General features: G+C 40.8%; 1 protein-coding gene across 4 annotated transcripts in view; it reads right to left on the minus strand.

Annotated features, from left to right (window-relative positions):
• Nucleotides 1-23,909, minus strand: part of EMID1 (EMI domain containing 1) — a 143,334-nt gene that overhangs the window by 6,587 nt on the left and 112,838 nt on the right. For 2 of the 4 annotated variants that reach the window (XM_073671880.1, XM_073671888.1), the window contains exons 12-15: nucleotides 21,645-21,698; nucleotides 21,511-21,555; nucleotides 20,069-20,113; nucleotides 9,272-9,356 (exon numbers count right to left, since the gene is read on the minus strand). In XM_073671880.1, coding sequence (XP_073527981.1) covers nucleotides 9,272-9,356; nucleotides 20,069-20,113; nucleotides 21,511-21,555; nucleotides 21,645-21,698 — 229 coding nt within the window. The remainder of the gene's footprint in view (nucleotides 1-9,271; nucleotides 9,357-20,068; nucleotides 20,114-21,510; nucleotides 21,556-21,644; nucleotides 21,699-23,909) is intronic. The other 2 variants (XM_073671864.1, XM_073671873.1) reach the window with 1 other exon arrangement.

A 23,909-nucleotide genomic window follows, 5' to 3' on the forward strand; every position in this document is an offset into this window, starting at 1 on the left:
AGATCTGAAGCCTCTGTCACTCCAGCTCTTTTCCCTGCCCAGCGCTGCCTCCTCCTGCTTGTATGACAACCTCTGTTTCAGGCAAAGGAGTTGTCAGTCAAGCAAAAGGTGGTGGTGCTGGGTGGGGAATAGAGCGAAAGTGACAGAGGCTTCAGATCTACCATTGTGCAAAGTGGCTTCGGAGATAAGTGGCAGTTATTTCAGAGGCAGTTAGTCAGGGCAGGAGTCAGGTAACCAACACTTTGACCACTTACTCTCTTTTAACTATGTTTCTGTTAGCTTTCACTTTTTCCCCTATAGTCCTCCACTTTCTAGTATTCCCTCAAATCCCTACACCTAGTAAGGAACTGTTCATCTCTGCCTCCATCCTCCCCATTCATAAAGATGGTCACACGCTGGACCTCATCTTCACCCGCCTCTGTTCCCTATCTAAACTGTCTAACTCACCTCTCCCTCTCTCTGAACACAACCTCCTCACATTCTCTACCCTCTCCTCTCCAGGTCTACAATCCCCATTCCACAAACTTACACACCTTTGCAGAAACCTCAAACACCTTGACCTACACTCACTCTCTGAATCCTTCCTCCCTCTTACAGACATAAATTCTTTACATGTACACGACGCAGATGTTGCTGCTGCTTTATATAACAGCACAATATCTGCAGCTCTCAACTCGATCACCCCTCTCACACATACATAAGCTCGCACAATCAACAGGCAACCCTGGCACACCAACTTTACTAAAGAACTGCAACGGGCCTCCAGGGTTGCAAAGCGGAGATGGAAAAGGTCTCACTCCATCGAGCACTTCATTGCATTCAAACAATCCCTCACTATTTTCAAGTCCACACTCACTGCAGCAAAACAAACATACTTCTCATCTCTCATATCTTCCCCATCGCACAACCCTAAACAGCTATTCAATACTTTCAATTCTCTCCTTCGTCCCCCAGCGCCTCCTCCCTCTTCTCTCATCTCAGCCAAAGACTTTGCCTCATTCTTCAAGCAGAAGACTGACACCATCAGACAAAGCTTTTGCCTAAAGTCCCCACAACCACTCCTCATATCTACTCAACCTTCCTCCTCCAAACCCCACTTCTCCACCATTACAGAAGGTCAAGTCTCCTCTTTACTCTCCAAATCACACCTCACCACCTGCGAACTTGACGCAATCCCATCCCACCTCACCCCTAACCTTACCACAGTCTTCATCCCAACCCTAACCCATCTCTTCAACCTGTCACTAACAACCAGTGTCTTCCCCTCATGTTTCAAACATGCCTCAATCACACCCATCCTCAAAGAGCCCTCCCTTGACCCATCCTCTCTGGCTAGCTACCGCCCCATATCACTTCTCACCTATGCCTCAAAACTACTAGAAAAACATGTCCACCTTGAACTGTCCTCCCATCTCTCCTCATGTTCCCTCTTCGACTGCTTACAATCTGGCTTCCGACCGAATCACTTTACTGAAACTGCCCTGACCAAAGTCACCAACGACCTACTAACCGCCAAATCCAAGCGACATTACTCCATCCTCCTCCTTCTGGACCTGTCATCTGCCTTCGACACAGTCGACCATTCCCTCTTACTACAGATTCTCTCATCTCTTGGCATCATGGACTTGGCCCTATCTTGGATCTCCTCATACCTAACAGACAGGACATTCAGCGTCTCCCACTCACGCACCACCTCCTCATCTCGCCCCCTATCTGTCGGTGTCCCCAAGGTTCAGTTTTAGGACCTCTGCTCTTCTCCATCTATACCTTTGGCCTGGGACAGCTCATAGAGTCTCACGGCTTTCAGTATCACCTCTATGCTGATGACACACATCTCTGGACCCGATATCTCCTCCCTACTAACCAAAATCCCACAATGTCTGTCCGCCATCTCATCCTTCTTCTCTGCCAGATTTCTAAAAACTTAACATGGATAAAACAGAATTCATCATCTTTCCACCCTCTCATTCATATCCCCCATCTGACCTATCCATCAATGTCAATGGCTGTTCACTCACCCCAGTCCCACAATCTCGCTGCCTTGGGGTAACCCTGGACTCTGATCTCTACTTCAAACCACATATCCAAGCCCTTTCCATTTTCTGCCGACTCCAACTCAAAAATATCTCCCGGATCCGTGCATTCCTCAGCAAACACTCTGCAAAAACACTAGTGCATGCCCTCATCATCTCCCGCCTTGACTACTGCAACCTCCTGCTCTGTGGCCTCCCTTCCGACACTCTCGCGCCCCTCCAATCTATCCTAAACTCTGCTGCTCGACTAATCCACCTGTCCCCCCGCTATTCCCCAGCCTCTCCCCTCTGTCAATCCCTTCACTGGCTCCCCATTGCCCAGAGACTCAAGTTCAAAACCCTAACCATGACATACAAAGCCATCCACAACCGGTCTCCTTCATACATCTGTGATCTAGTCTCCCCGTACCTACCCGCACGCAACCTCCAATCCTGAAAAGATCTCCTGCTCTACTCCCCTCTTATTTCCTCTTCCCACAATCGCATACAAGATTTCTCCCGCGCATCCCCCTTACTCTGGAACTCTCTACCCCAACACATCAGACTCTCGCCTACCGTGGAAGCCTTCAAAAGAAACCTGAAGACCTACCTCTTCCGATAAGCCTACAACCTGCAGTAACCACCGCTCCACCACATTACTGCATGACCTCCTCTACCCCCACCTACTGTATCCCCACCCATCCCTTGTAGATCGTGAGCCCTCGCGGGTAGGGTCCTCTCTCCTCCTGTACCAGTCACTGACTCGTTTTGTTAAGATTATGTAATTGTTTTTGCTATGTATACCCCCTTTTTCACATGCAAAGCGCCATGGAATAAATGGCGCTATAATAAATAATAAAAATAATAATTACCATTTACATATCAATTCAAATGCTGATTTCTCAGTAATTAAAGAACAGACTGGCCATGTAAAGGTTTTGCTGAACTTGTCTTTGTAAGAGCTACATGCATATATAAATAGTTTGGGGGGTGAAATCCTGCTGACAGATTCCTTTTAAGGGAGTTTTCCACTTTCAAGAAAGTGGACCCCAAAACGTTCTAAGATAACAAACAGAACAGGTACTCGCCAGAGCTAGCTCCCCACCGCTGCTGGAGTGTCTGTGTTTTGCTGCAGCCGCGATGTCACGTTGACAGCATGCATCACTGCCGTAACACATCTCTGGGCACTGCCGCTGAGCTCAGTGATTGGCTGCAGCTGTAATGTTAGCACTGCAGCCAAAACATTGCGTTCCAATTCAGGACGTAGATCCAGCACTGAACCCAGGTACGGTGAGTACCTGCTCTGTTTGTTATTTTAAATTGTTATTTTAAAGTGTTTTAGGGCTCACTTTCCTGAATGTGGAAAACCCTTTTAATGAATTGTTGTGAACTAGCAGCTTGAACATCTATCGTACTAACTGAACTTCCAATTAAAAATGGTAAATAAAATGACTTACTGTATATGTGCATTAAAAATGTAGGAATAGAACGAATATCAGAGAAGTGAAAAAATAAATTATTACACAAGACAAAAGTTTACAAAAACAAGTCATAACATGGGTCCTCAAATTTGGACAATCCCCTTATAAGACGTTCTCATTGACAATACGCTTATCATAAAGTGTCCAAAGAATGCACATTTTGCCACGGGCTGAAACCATGCTTGTTAGCTGAGGCTAGAGGCTGCGCAGTGATGGTTACACAACATGAAGATCACAATATCGTATCGTGAATGATTGTCCGTGTAGTCATATTGCAGCATATGACACAACACAAACTAAATGCGACTGTTGCCAAAAATCCAAACCAGCTCGGTTTTTAATAACAAACTGAAAATTACTTTGTGAACATAGACCATAGTGTAAGTCGATTGTGACTTGTTTGTGATCAGGCAGCAATTTTATTTTACAGCCAAATGGCAAGTTTAACATAGTCTCATGACAGCAAATCACAGACAAATCTAATCTATCTTTAGGATCTGTCATAAATATCAAACCAGTGGGGGTCCTACACCTGCCACCCCACTGATCAGCTGATATCAGCTTATCAATATCAATAGTCCTGGACAAACTCTTTACGTGATCCAGATATCCTTATTTAGTGACTAAAGATCAGAGACATTGATAATGAATTCATGTTATTCTAAGGATTAATATTTATTTATCTGTTTATTTATGAATTAAAACTTTATTATAATATTTGGCATGTTTTTAGCACAGCTGAAACTTGCTGGCCATTAGGTTGCATATTTATGGAGCACTTACCTTGAATAGTTAATGTTCTTTACATAGTATTTTATTTTTTTACAGTAAATATTAAAATATTAATTGATAAAAAGAAGAATTGTTTTATTTTAAACAGGTTTGTCTCCTTTGGTGTTGGATTTCAGGACAATATTCTTTGTCTGTTTATTTATTAAGTTATTTCATTAATCTGGTTGGTAGCCCGACATCAGAGAATATCAGTAGCCAGATACAGTTGAAACCAGAAGTTTACATACACTATATAAAAAAGACACATATGCATGTTTTTCTCAATATCTGGCATGAAATCAGAATAAACCTTTCCCGTTTTAGGTCAATTAGGATTACCATAATTTTTAAGATTTGCCAAATGCCAGAATAATGACAGAGAATGTTTTTGTCATGGGTGTGTCATAGGTGACAGACAGTCACCCTGCAGTGGGTTGCAGGAGATCTCCACTTTTGCATTGCAGACAGCTGCTTAGATTGGAGGCTGTCTTTAGGACCGAGCAACTACCTCTCTCTTGCTAATTTGCTCTATGGCCTGGGTGTATATATACCTGGTGTGTCTGAGAGGGCATCACCAGTTATATTCATTTCTACTTGTGAAGCTTAGCAGGAGCAGTACCTCGTCCTCTCTGGAGCTTGAGGCTGTGTGCACATTTGGCGTTGATCTAAAGCTAAGCCATTTTCCCCTGTTTTGTCTACCATTGTTGTCTTTAGAGTTTTAGTGGAGGTTGACTAGTGCTCATCTCCTTCCATCCTTAGCCGTAGTCTTATGCCATGGAAAGTAGGGCGAGGCACACGATCGGCGATAGCTGAGGAGGCTATATAGGGATGTTAGTTGAGACAGGGTGACCCTAGACCAGACTAGGAGGTCTCCACTTCCCCCTTTCCCTAGTGTCTGGGTTACCTTTCCCTTTTCTCTCTGTGTTGCACTTATACCTGGTGTGACAGTTTTAAGGCATTTTTATCACTTACTGCAATGTCAAAAGTTTACATACACTATGATTACTATGTCTTTAAACAATTCTGGTCTGCCCATATGATGATGTCATGTGTTTGGAAGCTTCTGATAGGTTTTATTGCAACATCTGATTTAATTAGAGAGACTCCTGTGGATGTATTTTAATGCACATCTGAAACACATTGCTTCTTTGTGTAGCATCATGGGAAAGTCTAAAGATAAGCCAAGATATCAGGAAGAGAATTGTGAACTTGCACAAGTCTGGCTCAACCTTGGGTACAATTTCAAGATACCTGAAGGTGCCTCATTCATCTGTACCAACAATTATACGGAAGTACAAACTAGATGGGAATGTCCAGCCATCATACCGCTCAGGAAGGGCTCTGTGTCCCAGAGATTAATGTGCTTTGGTCCAACATGTGCATATCAACCCAAGGACAAAAGCAAAAGACCTTGTAAAGATGATGGTGGAAGCTGGGAAGATTGTGTCAACATCCACAGTGAAACGAGTGCTGTATCAACATGGGCTGAAAGGCCACTCTGCCAGGAAGAAGCCATTACTCCAAAAGAAACATAAAAAATCCAGACTAATGTTTGTAAATGCACAAAGGAACAAAGACCTTAATTTTTGGAGACATGTCCTGTGGTCTGATTAAACTAAAATTGAACTTTTTGGGTATAATGACCATCGTTACGTTTGGAGGAAAAAGGGAGAAGCTTGGAAGCCTAAGAACACCATCCCAACTGTGAAACACGGGGGTGGCAGCATCATGTTGTAAGGTTGTTTTGCTGCAGGAGGGACTAATGTACTTCACAAAATAGATGGCATCATGAGAAAAGAAGATTATGTGGCAATACTGAAGTAACATCTCAAGACATCAGCCAGGAAGTTAAAGCTTGGGCAAAAATTGGTCTTCCAAATGGACAATGACCCGGAGCATACTGCCAAAATGGTAACAATGTGGCTTAAGGATAACAAGGTCAATGTTTTGGAATGGCCATTACAAAGCCCTGATCTCAATCCTATTGAAAATTTATGGGCAAAGCTGAAAAGGCAGGTGCGAGCGAGGCGACATACAAACCTGGATCTGTTACACCAGTTTTGTCAGGAGGAATGGGCCCAGATTCCTACCAACTATTGTGAGAAACTTGTGGAAGAATATCCCAAACATTTGATCCAAGTCATTCAGTTTAAGGGCAATGGTACCAAATACTAATGAAATGTATGTAAACTTTTGACTTTGTAGTAAGTAATAAAAATGCCTTAAAACATTCTCTCTCTCTCATTATTCTGGCATTTGGCAAATATTAAAAATTATGCTAATCCTAATTGACCTAAAACGGGAAAGGTTTATTCTGATTTCATGTCAGATATTGACACAGCCGCACGGTTAGAATTACAGTGCGGTCTGGCGGCTGCTGAGATTGGCTGATTGGGGACCGGGCCAGCCCTCCTCTGGTCCGCGATGTTGACGCAGACACACTTAAGTGCAGCAGTCGCAGGAGATCCGGGGCTCGGGCCAAGATGTTCGGGGCTGGAGCCCCGGATCTTTGATGCTAGCGACGCCCCTGGTTTGTCTATTGTAATTGCTTTGTGTTTTATGTACAATACTAATACCAAAAAAGTTGGGACGCTGTATAAAATGTAAGGAATGCAATTATTTTGAATTGTCAACTGGTAACAAGCTGGATGGTCCCTCTGCTCTTGCGTCCACACAGTGCAACGTCTGTGATTTCCATAAAGATTTCAAATTTTAAATCATCGGACGACAGAACAGTTTTCCATTTAGCCTAAGTTCATTATAAATAAGCCTTCATCCAGAGAAGACGGCAGCGCTTCTGTATTGTGTTGGTATATGGTTTCTTCTTGGCATGATACAACTATAACTTGCATTTGTGGATTGCAGGGTGAACTGTGTTCACAGACAATAATTTCTATGTGTATTCCTGAGCCCATGTAGTGATTTGCACGACTCAATCATGTTTGTTTTTAATCCAGTGACACCTGACGGCCCATAGATCACGAGCATCCCATAATGATCGTCAGCTTTGTCCCTTATGTGCATGGATTTCTGCAGAATCTCTGAATCTTTTGCTGACATTATGTACTGTAGATGGTGGGACAATCAAAGTCTTTACAATTCTACCATTGAGGAACATTTTTCTGAAATTGTTCCACAATTTGTAGACGCAGTTGTTCACAGATTGATGAACCTCTGACCATCTTTGTTTCTGAGAGACTCTGCCTCTCTAACACGCTCTTCTTATACACAGTCATGTGACTTAGCCATTTTCATTAGTATCACTTTTTTCAGCCTTTTGTTAACCCTGTCCCAACTTTTTGAGATGTGTTGCTGCCATCAATTTCTAAATGAGTGATTTTTTCAAATGAAACGGAAAAATGTCTAACTTTCAACTTCTGATCTGTGTTCTGTTGTGAATAAAACATGGCTATAAATTTTTTTACAAATCATTGCATTCTTGTTTTCTTTAGATTTTACACAGCGCCTCAACTTTTTTGCAATTGGGATTGTATTTAAACCCTTTTCACAGGTACAGCACCCTGGATTATTGGTGCTTTAAAATAATATGAATACAATTATTCTTTGTATTCATAAAAGCGTTACTCTACATTCAATAGAAACCTGAATAAACCTGTTGAGGACCTCACGCACAAGAATGTGTGCATTTCAATTCATTTCACAGAACAATGTTTCCCATAAAAGCCCTGAAATCGCTGCTTTTAAAGCCTCATTCAGAAATCCATGAATCTCATATGTGTCTATATGTGTATTTCATCGATAGAACACGTACCCATTATAGTCTATGGGGCTGTTAATATGTCATTGTTTTTTATGTGAGCCGTGAGACAAAATTACCCATGCGTTTCTTATTCGTTAAAAATCACTGACAGCGCACATTGCCATCCCTGTGTAATCTGTGTGCTGTCCGGGATTAACATTGCAATGAATAGGAGACACTTTGTAATTTTTTTTTCCATACACGAAAATCACTGATGAAACTGATGTTAAAAACTGAAACCCCAACCAAACACTGCTGAAAATCGCTCAAAACACGGCTGAAACGTGGACTGTTTTTTTGCATACAAAAATCACTGATGTCTGAATAAGGCCTAAAGGAGAAGTTTAACCGATATACAACTGTCGTTGCAGCACGCAACATCATGCTGTCATACGTGTGGTCACACTGAGTAGCATTAAAGGGGTATTCCCATCTCCAAGATAGCATCCTAATATGTAGTAGGTGTAATAATAATATTAGCAAATACCTCCAATTAGAAATGTATAGTTCTTCTGATTCGCTATGTTACATACCCCATGTGCAGGGCATTGCAGTAGCTTAGGTAACCATGGTTATGACCACTAACAACTAACTGTCACTATATTAGTGGTCATAACCATGGTTACCTAAGCTACTGCAATGCCCTGCACATGGGGTAAGCGACATAGCGAATCAGAATAACTATTACATTTCTAATTGGAGGTATTTGCTAATATTAGTATTATTACACCTACTACATATTGGGATAGGATCTTGGAGATGGGAATACCCTTTTAACAATGCATTTGGGATCTGTGTTATACACATTATTATATGCTCAATAACATGTTTCCCTAAATTGGCATAGTAATTTCCTTACACTTGGCCTAATAATGCCTACACCTTAGGACTCGTTCAGGCGACCATATTGAAATATGATTGAATGTGAAAAGATGCAATTTACTGATAAAAAATAAGCACTTCTTAGACATATACTGTATATATGTGTTTTTATACCAGTTTCTGTTTAGCATTTGGTCCATTTTTTTCATAGTTCCATGAGAAGCCATGCAATGGGGCATTTTGAAAATTTTGGAAACAAAAGTATGAAAAAAAACCAAACGGAATAAATCTGGAAGAAATATACTGTTGTCTGAATGAGTTCTTACTCATATAACTGTGGCTCCCCCTCCATTGTCATGTCCTCTGAGATTCCCTATTGGTATTTTTATATTCTCCCTTTTCTTCCCACAAATTCACATACTCACCGTGAATGCCAATCATTGTCTCCAATATTAAAACTCTTTCTGCTAATATCTTCAATGCTTCTCTGATCTGCAGCATCCTTTCCCCCTGTACAAGCAAGAGACAGACACAGCTGTGAGGGATCAACCCCCTCCCACCCAGATGCAACCATTACAACGTCTTCACTTTAGCATTTTACAGGGCTATTTCTACTTGTGGTTTTCTAAGAAAAAGTGAGAATCCCGAGATATGGGAGAAGCATAAGGGCTCGTTCAGACGTCAGTGATTTTTCATCACTATTTGTATGCCAAAACCAGGAGTGAAACTTACAGAGAAAAACTGTACTTGAAAGATTGACACCTACTTTGTGTTTTGGAGACACTACTGGTTTTGGCATACAAATGCTAATGGAAAATAAATGATGGGTGAATGAGCCCTAAAGAGGCCATTTTTCTGACATAAAACTCAGAAATTTGAAATGTCGCAAAAATTTGGAGTTTCTATCCCAGTCCTGAACAACTGCGGCAAAGTCAGCAGAGATGAGACGGGAGACGTGGGGAAGCTCGCTCGTCAAATTAATCATAATTTGCACCACAAAAATGGCATAAATTACACCAGAAATGCACACCAGCCCCTGGTTGGAGTAACATTTCTGGTGGAGGCCTACAACAGTTTTAAGATGTGCCAAATTAATTTAAAGGCGAGTGCCTTTTAATGAATTTGGTGCTTTTTAGTCCATTTCACCTAGCATTAAGACTGGTGTGCAAATGGCAGTATTAAAGGGGTAGTTCACTACTCGGACAACCCATTCTCAATTACTATATTCCCTAATGTAAAATAATAACAGCTTATACTCACCTCTGGTGCTGGCACTGTTCCAGTGATGTCATCACTGGGTCTCCATGGGCTTGCGTGACATTGTTATGTCATGTCAGCCCTTCAGCCAATCAGCAGGTGCTAATGGACTGCTTCACTTCCTTCAGACGAAACTGAAATCCGGAAACAGAGCGGCTGCTGCTCTCTGACTTCCAATGTCAGTTACCGCCAAAGGTAGCAAGAATGAAGTGGCCCATCAGTGGCTGCTGATTGGCTGCAGGGCTCACGTGACATAGCAATGTGTCCCGAGCCCCAGCTCCGATATCGCTGGAACGGTGCCGATGCCGGAGGGAAGTATAGGCGGTTTTACATGAGCATAAAGTGGATAAGCCCTTTAATGAATTGGGGTCAAAGTAGGCGCCATCTATGCTGGGGGGGAAATACTATACAACCTGTGGAGCTACATCGGGCCCAGGTGTTAAGGGGTCCACTATCAGACAATTGCTATGTATTTGCTGCATTTAAGGGCCAGAACTAAAGGATTTCATAGCTTATAATTACTGGTGAATTGTTAAAGACACATGAGATGAGCTATTGCAGAGCAAGGGCCCATAATATGTTCTTGTACAGGGGCCCTTTGATGTCTTTATCCGCTCCTTACATCTATGACTTCTGATCCTTCTTTATCTTAGAAAAGTGCAAGCTGAAACTGCACAATAAATCACTAATGTGAACAAGCTATTTGTGATTAATACATTTTTTAGTTGCAATTACAGTCAAAACAGAAATGTATGAGGGGATTAGTGGATCATGCGGGATCATTGTAAGTTTGATACAGAAGAAAACCTAAAATGCAAAAAATGTCTACTACGAGCAATCAGTAGCCATACTTACATAGCATATAGTAATGCTAAGCTAAATAATCAAGTTTTCTGTGAGATAATTTACAGAACATTTTTCCTATATTCTTCTTAACCCTTTGAGTTCCAAACCTGCTTTTGGTTAAAAAAAATACATGTAAAAATGCAAAGTGTGGCCTTATAAGGTCTTTCTTCTGAAGTACTACACTTGGGTGAGTCTTCAAGTGAATTGAGTCAATAAACCCACTAGTTCCATGTGAACCAGATTAGGAATTAGGCCTCATGGATATGAAATAAGCAGCGATTAGTGGGGATCTCATTTTATGGTATAATTTGAGCCAGATTGCTGAAAGTCTATATGGCCATCTTCATGTGTCAGGTGATGTCAGTTTTGTTTCCTAGCCCAGCTGAATCTGGATCTGAGTCTGTTATAAGACTCCTATCAAAGAATTATCTGATATTGGTATTAACTGTCAAGCCCCAAGGCAATTACAGGAATACTACCCCTAATTTCTAAACTACCATTTGTAAAATGTGCGATATAGAACAGGTTCAATGTTGGCACAGCAAATACCGGTAGATCTCTTAGACCTGATTGAGGCTGGTGTACATACTCTGCAAATTCATGTCAGAATGGCAGTATAATCCCAATAAGAAATTGCATCCAAGTGCTCATCTATAATATAACCGGCCAAGCGTCCATCTGTCTGAAGCCTCTATAGACTGCGCATGCGCATAGCGCTATCCGGCGCCATTTTACTGAAGACACATTTGCAGTGTGTCTTCAACAATATGGCGCCGGACAGCGCGGTGCTCCGGCGCTGCACTCCTCCCCTGGCCTCCGGCAGAACAGGACACAGCAGCGCTGGAGCACAGGGAAGAAAGGTGAGTATAATTGTTTATTTTTTTGGAAATGAGGGGGCCATACATACCAGGATTGGGGGGATGAGGGGGCCACGCATACCAGGATTGGGGGATGAGGGGTACCATGCATACCAGGATTGGGGGATGAGGGGTACTATGCATACCAGGATTGGGGGATGAGGAGTGACATGCATACCAGGATAGGGGATGGGGGGTGCCATGCATATGAGGATTGGGGATGAGGTGTGCCATGCATACCAGGATTGAGGAGTGAGGGGTGCCATGCATACCAGGATTGAGGGGTGAGGGGTACCATGCATACCAGGATTGGGGTATGAGGGGTACCATTTATACCAGGATAGGGATGAGGAGTACTATGCATACCACGACTCGGATGAGGGGCCATGCATACCAGGATAGGAATGAGGGGTACCATGTATACCAGGATAGGGATGAGGGGTGCCATGCATACCAGGATTGGGGGTGAGGGGTGCCATGCGTACCAGGATCGGGATGAGGGGTGCCATGCATGCCAGGATTGGGGGCGAGGGGTGCCATGCATACCAGGATTGAGGGTGAGGAGTGCCATGCGTACCAGGATTGGGGGTGAGGGGCCATGTATACCAGGATAGGGATGAGGGGGTACCATGCATACCAGGATAGGGATGAGGGCAGCACATAACAGGATGGGGGAACAGGATTGGGGAGCAAAAATACCAGGATGGGGGCAGCACAAATACCAGGATGGGGGCAGCACAAATTCCAAGATGGGGGACCATATACCAATAAAAATGCTTGCCACCCGGGTGTAGAACGGGCTCAATTACTAGTTTTAATATAACATGGGAAAACTTTCAAAAAATATTATATAGCAATTCTGACAAGGTTTTTCAAATTAAGTACATCAGCCTCATTAGGTCTAAGAAATCTATTAAAAGGGAGTCTGTCATTGCAAATTTACACTTCAAACTAACCACATTGTTAGAATCTATTTTGTTTTACTATCGGCCATCTTGTTGTGGTTTGCTGGCTTCTAGTCTTTTCCTCTGGTGCTGGGTTTCTTGGTCACGTAATCTCTGCACCCTTTATTACTCAGCATCTGGCTCTCATTCCCCGCTGGACATCAGTGTTGTAACGCTCGTGCTCTGGCTAAGTAGCCTTGTTTAGTTCTTCTTGCTTTGGACTATTGTTATCCTGGGACTTCTTGTTCCAGCAGTTTTGTTTCCTTTATTTTTCGTTTCTGCAACTAACTTTTCTGTTAGGAGGTCTCCTGCTTTTGCTCCCAGTCCTTAGATCTTTTAGGGACCCCTTTCCCCTTCCTACAGGTCTACGTTTGAGTTCAGTGCAGGAGTTTCGGTGGGGCTATTCATAAGGACACCCACCCCAGCATAGGGTAAAGCTGAGTCTCAGTGCAGGGTCAGCTTTTCCCTCCTATTCCTTAGTTCTAAGTTGCAGAACATAACACACATAGCCTTCTAGGAGATCAAGTATAATACAAATCATTCTTTTTGTTTTTAAATCTGTTTCTCCTTTGCCCCCAAAAACAACTTTATTGTAGTATGCAAATGAGGGTGCTCAGTCCACTCTTGAGGTGGCTAAATGCCTTTGTGCACCATCGTTCCCCCTACTTTTTTAGACTGCTGCCACTCCTTCTGTTGATTGACAGCTCTGGCTTGTCTAGAGCCAGCACAGTCTGAAGATAACTACAGTTTATGTGATCATTGACCCTGTTCAGTAGAGAAAACACAAATCTCTCTCCTTCCTGATTACATTGCTAGTGCAAAGCTGTATAGCAATGTCAGCTACCAGGTGAGAGTGATTTGTGTGTTCTCTCCAGCACTGAAGTGATAGCAAAGGAGACGAGCATTGTTAGAAGCGAGGAGAGAGTGATTTGTGTGCTCTCTCCTGCACTGAAGTGATAGCAGAAGTGAAGAGCATTGTCAGCAGTGAGGAGAGAGTGATTTGTGTGCTCTCTCCTGCACTGAAGTGATAGCAGAGGTGAAGAGCATTGTCAGCAGCCAGGAGAGAGTGATTTGTGTGCTCTCTCCTTCACTGAAGTGATAGCAAGGGAGAAGAGCAATGTCAGAAATGAGGAGAGAGTGATTTGTGTGCTCTCTCTTGCACTGAAGTGAAAGCAAAGGTGAAGAGTAATGTCAGAAGCGAGGAGAGAGTGATTTGTGTCCTCTCTCCTGCGTTGAAGTAATAGCAAAGGAAAAGAGCATTGTCAGCAGAGAGGAGAAAGTGATTTGTATGTTCTCTCCTGCACTGAAATGATAGCAGAGGTGAAGTGCATTGTCAGCAGTGGGGAGAGAGTGATTTGCTCTCTCCTGTACTGGGATAGTAATTATATAACAGAGGTTTATCGTCAGTCAATGAACATAAAATGAGGGGCAGCAAACTAAATAAGTGTGTGGAGTGGTGCAGTGAGGCATTTAGCCATGCAAAGGGAACACGTCGCACCTATATTTGCATATTACAATAAAGTTTTTTTGAGGAGGAGCAACAGAGGAACAGATTTAAAAACAAGAAGAATGCTTTTTATTGCTGCTTCATCTCCAACAAGGCTATGTGGTTAGTTTGAAGTTTAAATTTAGGGTGACAGACTCCATTTAAGGCCTCTTTCACATTTCACTTTTCCAGATATTTTCGGTACTGGAAAAATCAGTACCGGAGATATCCATGTCCGTGTGTCTCTTTGTAGCATACGTGTGGCAACCGTGTGCCTGTGTGCCACATCAGAATCACACGGACTGGCGCTTGGGAACAGTGCAAACTGTACCCCTGATTCCCAGACGCCGGTCCGGGTGCTCCAAGCAAGTCTCATCATTGTCCCCTGCTTGCGCTGCAATCAGCGTGAGCAGGGGACAATGCTGAGAGTAGTATTCTGCTCCTGCTGTCTTCAAGTGTAAAAAAAAAGAATAAAATAAAAAAATATACTCACCTGTCCGAAGTTGAAATAAGTGTCCCTCGCTGTAATCCATCTGACCGATATTTCTTCAACAGCATGATGAGTAGTTTAAGGCGACCGCACATGCTGATGAGAATGACTCGCTGAGCTCACTGAGCGGTGTCCTGTCACTCAGCAAGGTCAGCGCAGTTCAGGAGTCCGCTCACTGCAGGGAGTCATTCTCCTCTGCTCCTCAGTGTGTGCAGTCGCCTCAAGCCCCCAATCACGCTGATGAAGAAATGTCGATCAGATGGATTACTATGAGGGACACTTATTTCATCTTTGGACAGGTGAGTGTAATTATTTTTTTTATTTTATTCTTATTTTTACACTTGGAGACAGCGGGAGCAGAATACTACTGTTAACATTGTCCCTTTCTCGCGCTGATCGCAGTGCAAGCAGGGGACAATGATGAGACTTGCCTGCAGTACCCGGCGCTTGGGAATAGCGCGTATTGTACCGCTGATTCTCCGGTTCCGGTATCACACTGATCACACACGGATATCATCCGTGTGTGATCAGTGTGCATGTGTGTGGGATGTTTTGCAGCCGTGCTGCGGCTAAAAAACGTATATATGTCAGCGTGTTTCGCCCACGGACATACGGTCCATGAAAACACACTGACATGTGCACAGACCCATTCATTTGAATGGGTCTATGTGTGTATGTGTCTCCGGTACGTGTGAAAACTGACACCACACGTACTAGAGACACTGAGGCCTAACAATGTATTCATTGTAAAATCTCAAAAGATCTTCATTACCATGTGCCAGCAGCTTTTATTTCCTAATCAACTGACTTGGCTTTTTTGTCCTTTGATTATATTTGGATCTATATTTAATTTGTTTTAATACAAATGTAATTGTGCACTGACTCATTTCATTGCATTGCGGATCTGTATCATAACCATTAATGTTAGCAAAGAATAAACTTAATTAGTACTTCTCATCAAGCAGCCTATTAGTTACTATGATTATGAAATTACATGCACTCTACTTGTTATTCTGATGCATACGTAATTAACGCCTTCACTGCTGGAGTTAAAAAGTGTAACAATTTATTTGACTACGTCTTTATTAACCAAATTTTTGAGGAAAAATATTTAATTTAGTGGTATCATTTTATTACAGCATTTGTCTTATTTCTTTAAAGGAATGCTGTCACCAAGCATTCCAGTATGGATACATTGCTTGAATCAGGATCTTTGCCCCCACATCATGAGAGGAGAATGATGTAGGGGCAGAGATCCTGATTCCAGCAATGTATCCTTTACTGGACTGTTTGGTGCAGTTTTGATAAAATCAGCGTTTTATCTGCTGCAGATTTATCAGTTTTCTGAATGCTGAGCTCTGTATAACCATGCCCACACCCCCGATTGAAAGATTTCTGTTTATAATGTCCATAGGCAGAAAGCTGCCAATCAGTAGTGGGGTGGGGTTAGAGTTCAGGAATATGGCGGACTACATGGCAGCAGGTTTACGTGTCATCTAGTGATAATCTCCTGCTGATAAAACAGTGATTTTATCAAAACTTCAGTAAGCAGCCCAGTAAGTGACACATCGCTTAAATCAGGGTCTTTGGGCCCAATTCATCATTTGCGTTTTGTTTTTAAGTTCCTTTCCTTTTTTGTCTTGTGGTATTTTGGTGTACTCTAAAATACACCAGGGGAAGACTAGAGTGAAGCCAAATTTTGCAACTTTTTATAAAGTTGCAATTGATGAATCATGCAAAAGCATCTGGAGTTGCTAGACTCCATCCGTAAAGTGTGTGGGGAGGGGGGGAATTAAATCCTTTTAATATGAAACCAGAGTAATTTTACAACATAGTATTCTAATTTTTATGTTTCAGTAAACCGCACTTGGATATGGTAATTTCAAAAACATGACTAGTATGTCCAATATCTGCAATTCTCCAGAAGGGAAGGGGTTACAGGTAAAGAAAGGGTTAAATGGCAGGCTGTGGGGTAAGTGGAGTATGTGAGACAAAAGAAACCCCCACAGCTGTATCAGCCCTTATCAAGGAACCCATCACCCCAAAATACAATCAAGCGGAGCATCATGAATGGTACATGAGAATGGTGTAGGTGTTCATTCCTCAAGATGTATATTACTGATTCATCAACTTAGTAAAACTTTCCTGGCTAAAATGTGTTCCTATTGGTTATACAGTAACTACTGGTTTCCTAGAGTAAATTATTTCAGTTACTGTGTACCTAGATTTCAGTAGATGTTAACTCAGAAAGACACTTCATACGGTTCACTAGACTGATTCATAGAGGAGATTTGTATTCAAATGAAAAAGAGAATAAGAAATGCAGAAATGAGTATAGGGAAAATCTACAGTATCTTATAAGCTGGCAACCCTGCATGTACTTGATTTCTAAATAATGGCTGATACATCCAAAACCAACAGTACACATTTAAAGGGAATCTGTGGGTAGGATCAACCCTACTAAGCCGTCTATATGGACATGTAGGTCATAGGAAGCTGAATAAAATTATATCTTGATATCTGCGATCCGATGTCTTATTCCAAAGAAATCCTCGTTTTCTTGTATGTAAATGAGCTGTTCAGGACTATGGGCTGGACGCTGGTCTGCATAAGAATCAGCTTCCATTTATTATTTTTAATAAAAGGGGGAGTTACCAGTGTGAGACATGTATCTAACACAGCACAGAAGAACTGAACTTTGTCTCCTTATAAACACATTTACTGCAGCTCTCACAGCTCTGCTGTATTACAACACTGACAGCCTGTGAGATGGAAGCTGCAGATGTGTCAGGTATAATCACACACAGCTCTGCATCAGGAGAGCAGAGAGCGGCTATTACATAACACACTGGTAATGGTCCACTTTATCTAAAATCAGCTCTGGGGGCAGATTCTCAAGTGTCCGGCCCATAGCCTGGAACAGCTCATTTATATATATAAGAAAAACATGGATTTCTCTGGAGTAAGACATCAGATCGCGGATATAAAGGTATCATTTTATTCAGCTTCTTATGACCTGCATGCCCATATAGATGGCTTTGGAGGGTTGATCCTACTGACAGATTCCCTTTAAGATCTATCGTTTATAAATCCATTTTTATCAGTATTTCACACAGTATAAATCTATATAAGCAGCTGAGAAACCTTGCAATCATTTAACTTCATTTGTTCTAGGTTTGAGTTACATCATGTCGTTACCTTAGTCGCATTCACATCTGCACACTTTCATGTGACAGACAGGCCGGCTTAATTCATTGCCTCTTTTTGACCTATAAATTATTGGGGTTCTAAACTAATAGTAAGCGCATATCCTTCAAATCTGAAATAAGGATTTTACAGTTTTATGTAGACAAAAAAGGGTAAGCAATTATATAATATACTTTTAAGAGCAGTGAAATTCCACAACTCTGGAAAGTTTGGTCCAGGCATGTGATGTATATAAGACTAAGGGAATTAAAAGGACAATGGGCCTTTATGTTGTTACTCATACAATGTAGAATATTTATCAAGCTAAATGTGCCAGAATTCTGGTGTAATTTGCACCAAAAAAGCCTCTTTCATGACTTGCATGTTATTTAGGAAGTGTTTTAGAAACTTTTTACGACTTGTCTGACAAGGGGGTGTGGCCTTGCAGCAAAGGGGCATGTTTAATAAAAAATGGGAACGGTCAGTTAGTCAAGAGATTTGCTGGAATTGTGGATATTTCTGGCGCAAGTAAGCCAACTAATAAGTGGTGTGAACTTAGACTAGGCATATGTATCAAAGAACATGAACCGCTTGGATAAGTATGGAGTAATTTAAGACCGCCTAGTCTAGGTTTGCATTGTCTAAGAATTTGACAGTGCTGATAAATAAGGCCAAATCTCTTTTCCATCTTTTATCACCACAAACCCATAAAGGCAGAACCAGACATGTAACTAAAAGCTCTTGTGCCTTAATGCAAAACCTGTAACAGTGCTCTTATCATGATATAGGTGTCTTCTTCAAGGTACAGAGGCCTTTGGGCCCAACTTCTACACCAGGTCCCTAGTGTCTCTGCTATTTCTTATCCCCTTATAGGTATTCCCTTGGGTAGAACTGCTTATTTTTATTTCTAGATCCCTCACTATTTTCACAGCTGCTTATAGAGGTATATTTTATAAAGTATGAGCATTTTTATGCTTTCATGAGTAAAATGTACCTTAGTTTAGGATCTCGATAAACAATATGGATACTTTCGGTGGCATTTGTTATTGAAATGTGTGTATTTTGGGCTGAAAAAAAAAGCATTTTTGCAATATTTCTTGATACAAAATGTATTATAGTTAGATATGAGTGGATCACTATGCACAACCCTCGTCCATGGACCGGGTCAAGTGTTCTCTGGTTGTGGACAGGAACTGCATGATGTTACTGGGGTTCCGGGCTTGGCGTTTGATTTACCGGCCTGACGGCGTACTTCATCTGTGGGGTGTGCGGCACACAAGTGACATTTTGCCAGCCCAGTTAATCATAAACAAAGCCTGGGATCCCAGATGGTAAGGATATTCACGCAGCTCCTGTCCATGGTAAGAGAGCATTGACCTGGACCATGTACCGGGGTTGGGTGAAGCAATCCGCTCATCTCTAATGGCAGTACATAGCAATATACAACATTGATTTGGTCATGTATCAGCTTAGCAGATTCTGACAAATGGTTCAAATTTTTAATGAAACCTTTATACAAATGCTTTCCAGCCAAATATACATGCATTTAAGTAAAAAAATGCCCTAAAATGTCTCCATATCCTCAAAACTATAGTTGTTAATGGAGAAGAAAACATCAAGTAACTCATGATTAGTACAAATTAAAGCAAAACAGTTGCACTGTTACTCAACATTTAATGCAGATGAAGACTGTGAAGAGTAATATAATTGTCAAATTTGGAATGATTGGTAGTGATGCTATCAGCTGACACCTTGACTTTGGAGGACTACTGCCTTGAAGTTCAGAGTCTTCACGGTAGAAATTGTTGCCACCTGTTATGGTTAGAATCAGGTATATGGAACAAGCTGGAGGACTCATTTTACATCATTTACACGTACGTGCCTGCCTGATCCGTTTGGCTGCTGGGAGGAAAAGATGTACTGTGTTATAGAAATACAAATGTTTTTGACAGTTGCATATCCTCCATGTCAAATGGGGGACAAAGTAGTTCTCCAGTTCATGAGATGTCAGTTCTGAGTGGCTTTTGGATTTAAAATGCTAGGAAATAATCTACTGAAATTCTCTGTACAGCATATGTCAGGGTTCTCCAATGGTGGTTAGGTGGTGTGAAAATGGAGTGAGGTTGAAAGAGGAATGGGAATAGTGAAAAACATACCGGCTCTCCTTTTTCCCCAGGTTCACCTTTCAGCCCAGGAGGACCCTGTGATGACATGGAAAGGGAGAAAACACAGTGATGTCAGAACAAGTTTCAGATCAGCATACAGAACGGTAAACTTTCCCCACTGAGCAAAGTCAGCACTTCCACTGGTAAAATAATTCATCTTTATTCTGCATACATAAAAAAAAGTATTCCCATACAGTAGAAAAAACTGACGAGTTTCTGGCGCTAAATGCACCGTTAGTCGAACTATGACTAAGGGCGTACTTAGCACGCGTCAGTTATTTCTACTGTACGGGAATACTTTTCTGATGTATCCAAAATAAAGATTTATCATTTTACTAGTGGAAAGTGCCGACTTTTTCTCACTTTTCTTCATGATTGCTGATCTTCACTAGTGGGATTCTTTTTATCCTTCCTGATTAACATATGTTGGGTTTTTTATTTAAGTGGTGAAAAAAATTCAGAACTTCTGAAACTTGCAACATTTTACTTTTTCGTCAGTGGAGCCATGTAAGGGCTTGTTTTTTTGCATGGCAAGTTGTAGAGTTTTCAGTGGTTTCATTTTGGCATACATAAGATATTTTGATTACTATTTATTGCATTTTTGGGGGAAGTATGGAGACAGAAACTAGCAAATCTGGCATATTTTTTTTTTGTTTATGGCATTTATCCATTTACCCAAAAATTAAATACTTTTAAATATTAGACGTTTATAGACTTGGTGATACTAAATGTATTTTTTTTGTTTTTTTTAATGTTTTTCGTTTTTTTATTTCAGTATTGAGAAAAGGAAGTGATTAAGAATTATTTTTTCAAAAATTTTCAATATTTTTTCAACGTTTTTTTTTTTATTATTTATTTTTTTTTTTTTAGCTCTTTTGGGGTACCTGAACCTGCAATCCACAGTAGGCTTCTGGCTTTGAAGGCAACTCACCAGCTCCCCGCGATCTCATCGCAGGGGGCCAATGGGCCACTCAATAGCAACACATAATTGTCACTATCATTGAATGACTGCGCCATTTAAATTGTTAAACAGCAACGATCAGAGCTAGCTTTTATAACATTCTGAACTAGCCAGTATAATAAAGCCAGGACCTGCCGTGTATGGTACATACTGAACATCCTCTTACTTGTGACTATGAGCAGCCATATTTTTCAAATTCTCTCTGTAGTAATTTATAATAGTTTTACACATGGCAAACAAATTAAATTTACCAGATGGGGCCCTGGCAGCAAATAAGCAGCTCCCCATTCATACAGCGGCTCCCAAGTAGGGTACCTCCTGTAAGGTCCAAAGCAAATGGACAGGTCTCAAGAAAAAAAAGTTGCGCTCAACTATAGATGTAATGGATAATTACAATTTCAAAAGATTATGGGTCAGTAAAGACACAGATATAAATAAGTGTAAGTGGGAATAATGACATTAAAATTCTTACCATTTCCCCTTTTGCCCCAGAATCTCCAGGCAGGCCTATTTCACCCTACATTACAAGACAGATCTGTAAGTCCCAATCATTACCATGAGTTAATGATGAATTAATGCAGTATGCCATGTTTCACTCATACTCACACTGTCTCCTTTCTCCCCTTTGGGACCATCTCTTCCGGGTGGACCAGGTAACCCCTGCATAATGAAACAACATTTCTTAATTTTAAGAAACAGAATATATGTATGGTTGTTCAAGTCAACAGTTTTTTTTAAGGATAGGCCAGTGATTGGTTGCAGATGTCACATGGGGTATACAGGCTGTGATGTTTGTATCCGATATAAACAGTATACAGTATACCGGGGAGCAGTGGGGACAGAGCTGGAGGGTGGATAAGTATTACTTCATTGTTTTAGCGCTGCTGTGACTGTGTATAGCATTTTGCATATCTCTGACAACTATTTTAACCTGTTCAAGACCAGGCCATTTTCCCCCCTTCGTGAGCAAGAACTTTTTGGCGTGCACTTTTAAAGGCAATCTGTCAGTAGGATCAACCCTCATAAGCCGTCTATATGGGCATGTAGGTCATATTAAGCTGAATAAAATGATACATTAATTTATGCAATCTGATTTCTTATTCCAGAGAAAGCCATGTTTTTCTTAATATGTAAATGACCTGTTAAGATCTATAGGCTGGTCATAGATCTTCTGGAGAATCTGCCTCCAGAGCTTATTTTGAATGAAAGGGGGAGTTACCAGTCGTAGAAACGTAGATCAGGAGCGCAGACAGTCTGTCATTACATGTCTCACACTGATAACACCTCTTTTTCATTGAAAATAAGCTCTGGAGGCAGATTCTCTAGGAGATCTTTATCTGGCCCATAGATCTTAACAGCTCATTTACAAAGGTCACAGAAAACATGGATTTCCCGGGAATGAGATATCGGATCGCAGATATCAAGGTATCATTTTATTCAGCCTACAAGCCCATATAGACGACATAGAAGGGTTGATCCTACTATAAAATCCCTTTAACGGACGTTAAAAAAAAATTCTTGTTTGGATATTCAAATAATTTTTGCCTCTTTTATTTGCGATACATTAAGCTTAATTTTTTAATGTCATTTTTATATTTCTTTTCTTTTGTTTTTGCTGGTAGAGGAGGAAATGTAAAGAAAAGTAGGAAATACGTGTTTACTTTTCACTTTTTTTTTTACAACCACAAAGGACTGCCAAAAACATTTTAAATTTAATAACTTTTTTCACAGAAAATATTTTTGTATATTAGACATATTTTTTTCAATGGGGTCAGGGCTAGAAACAGTGATTCAGTCTGATAGTATCTTTTTTTTTTTTTTAGTTTTATTTATTTATGCTTTTTTTTTTTAAAATCAAATGTTTTTTATTGATTTTTATAAAGATTTATACAAAGGGAAAAAAAAAAAGGAAACAACAACAACAACCAGACAAACATTGGAGTAACACAGTTATCCACCCCCAACCTTAAGAAGCATTAAACATGAGCTATTTATACATCTTGGATTTATGCTTTTTTAATTTATTTATTTATTTCATTTAACATAATTTTTATTGTTTATTTCCCCTGGAAATGGGGCTGATCTATAATAATAATAATAATAGTAATAATAACACATATTAAAAAGTTTCTTATTTCCATATGTACTATTGAATATTGTAATACTACTATTGAATATTATAATAATAAGATATATTACAATGCTTATTTTCACATGTACTATTGATTGAATATATATATATATATATATATATATATATATATATATTATTTACAGTGGCATGTAAAAGCTTGGGCCCCCCTGGTCAAAATCACTGCTATTGTGAACAGTTAAGCAAGTTGAAGACAAAATGATCTCTAAAAGGTCTAAAGATAAAGATGAAACATTTACTTTGTATTTTAGGCCAAAAAAAAATATATTGTCATTTTTTTCATTTTAAAAATGACAAAAAGGAAAATGGGTCAATGCAAAAGTTTGGGTACCCTGCATGGTTAGTACCTACTAACACCCCCTTTTGAAAGTATCACAGCTTGTAATCGCTTTTTGTAGCCAGCTAAGAGTCTTTTCCCATAAAGTGGAAAGCCACTTTATGGGGAAAGTTTTCAGGAACAGACGTGTGAGCAGTGGGAAATTTCCCATAGATAAGGGTCGTGTGATACACACTACAACTTTAAACACTTCTCAGAGCTCTTTAGCTCTGGAATCAGTGGTTGTCTGTAATCACAAATGTCACCATTGTTGAAGAGATTCAAAGGGACGTCTAAAGGCCCCGTCACACTAAGCGATATCGCTAGCGAGATCGCTGCTGTGTCACGGTTTTGGTGACTCACCAGCGACCTCACCAGCGATGTCGCTATGTGTGACACTTTG

The sequence above is a fragment of the Phyllobates terribilis genome, unplaced genomic scaffold (genome assembly GCF_046119375.1).
Source record: "Phyllobates terribilis strain yellow unplaced genomic scaffold, ASM4611937v1 Scaffold_1__5_contigs__length_1240528914, whole genome shotgun sequence".
NCBI lineage: Eukaryota > Metazoa > Chordata > Amphibia > Anura > Dendrobatidae > Phyllobates > Phyllobates terribilis.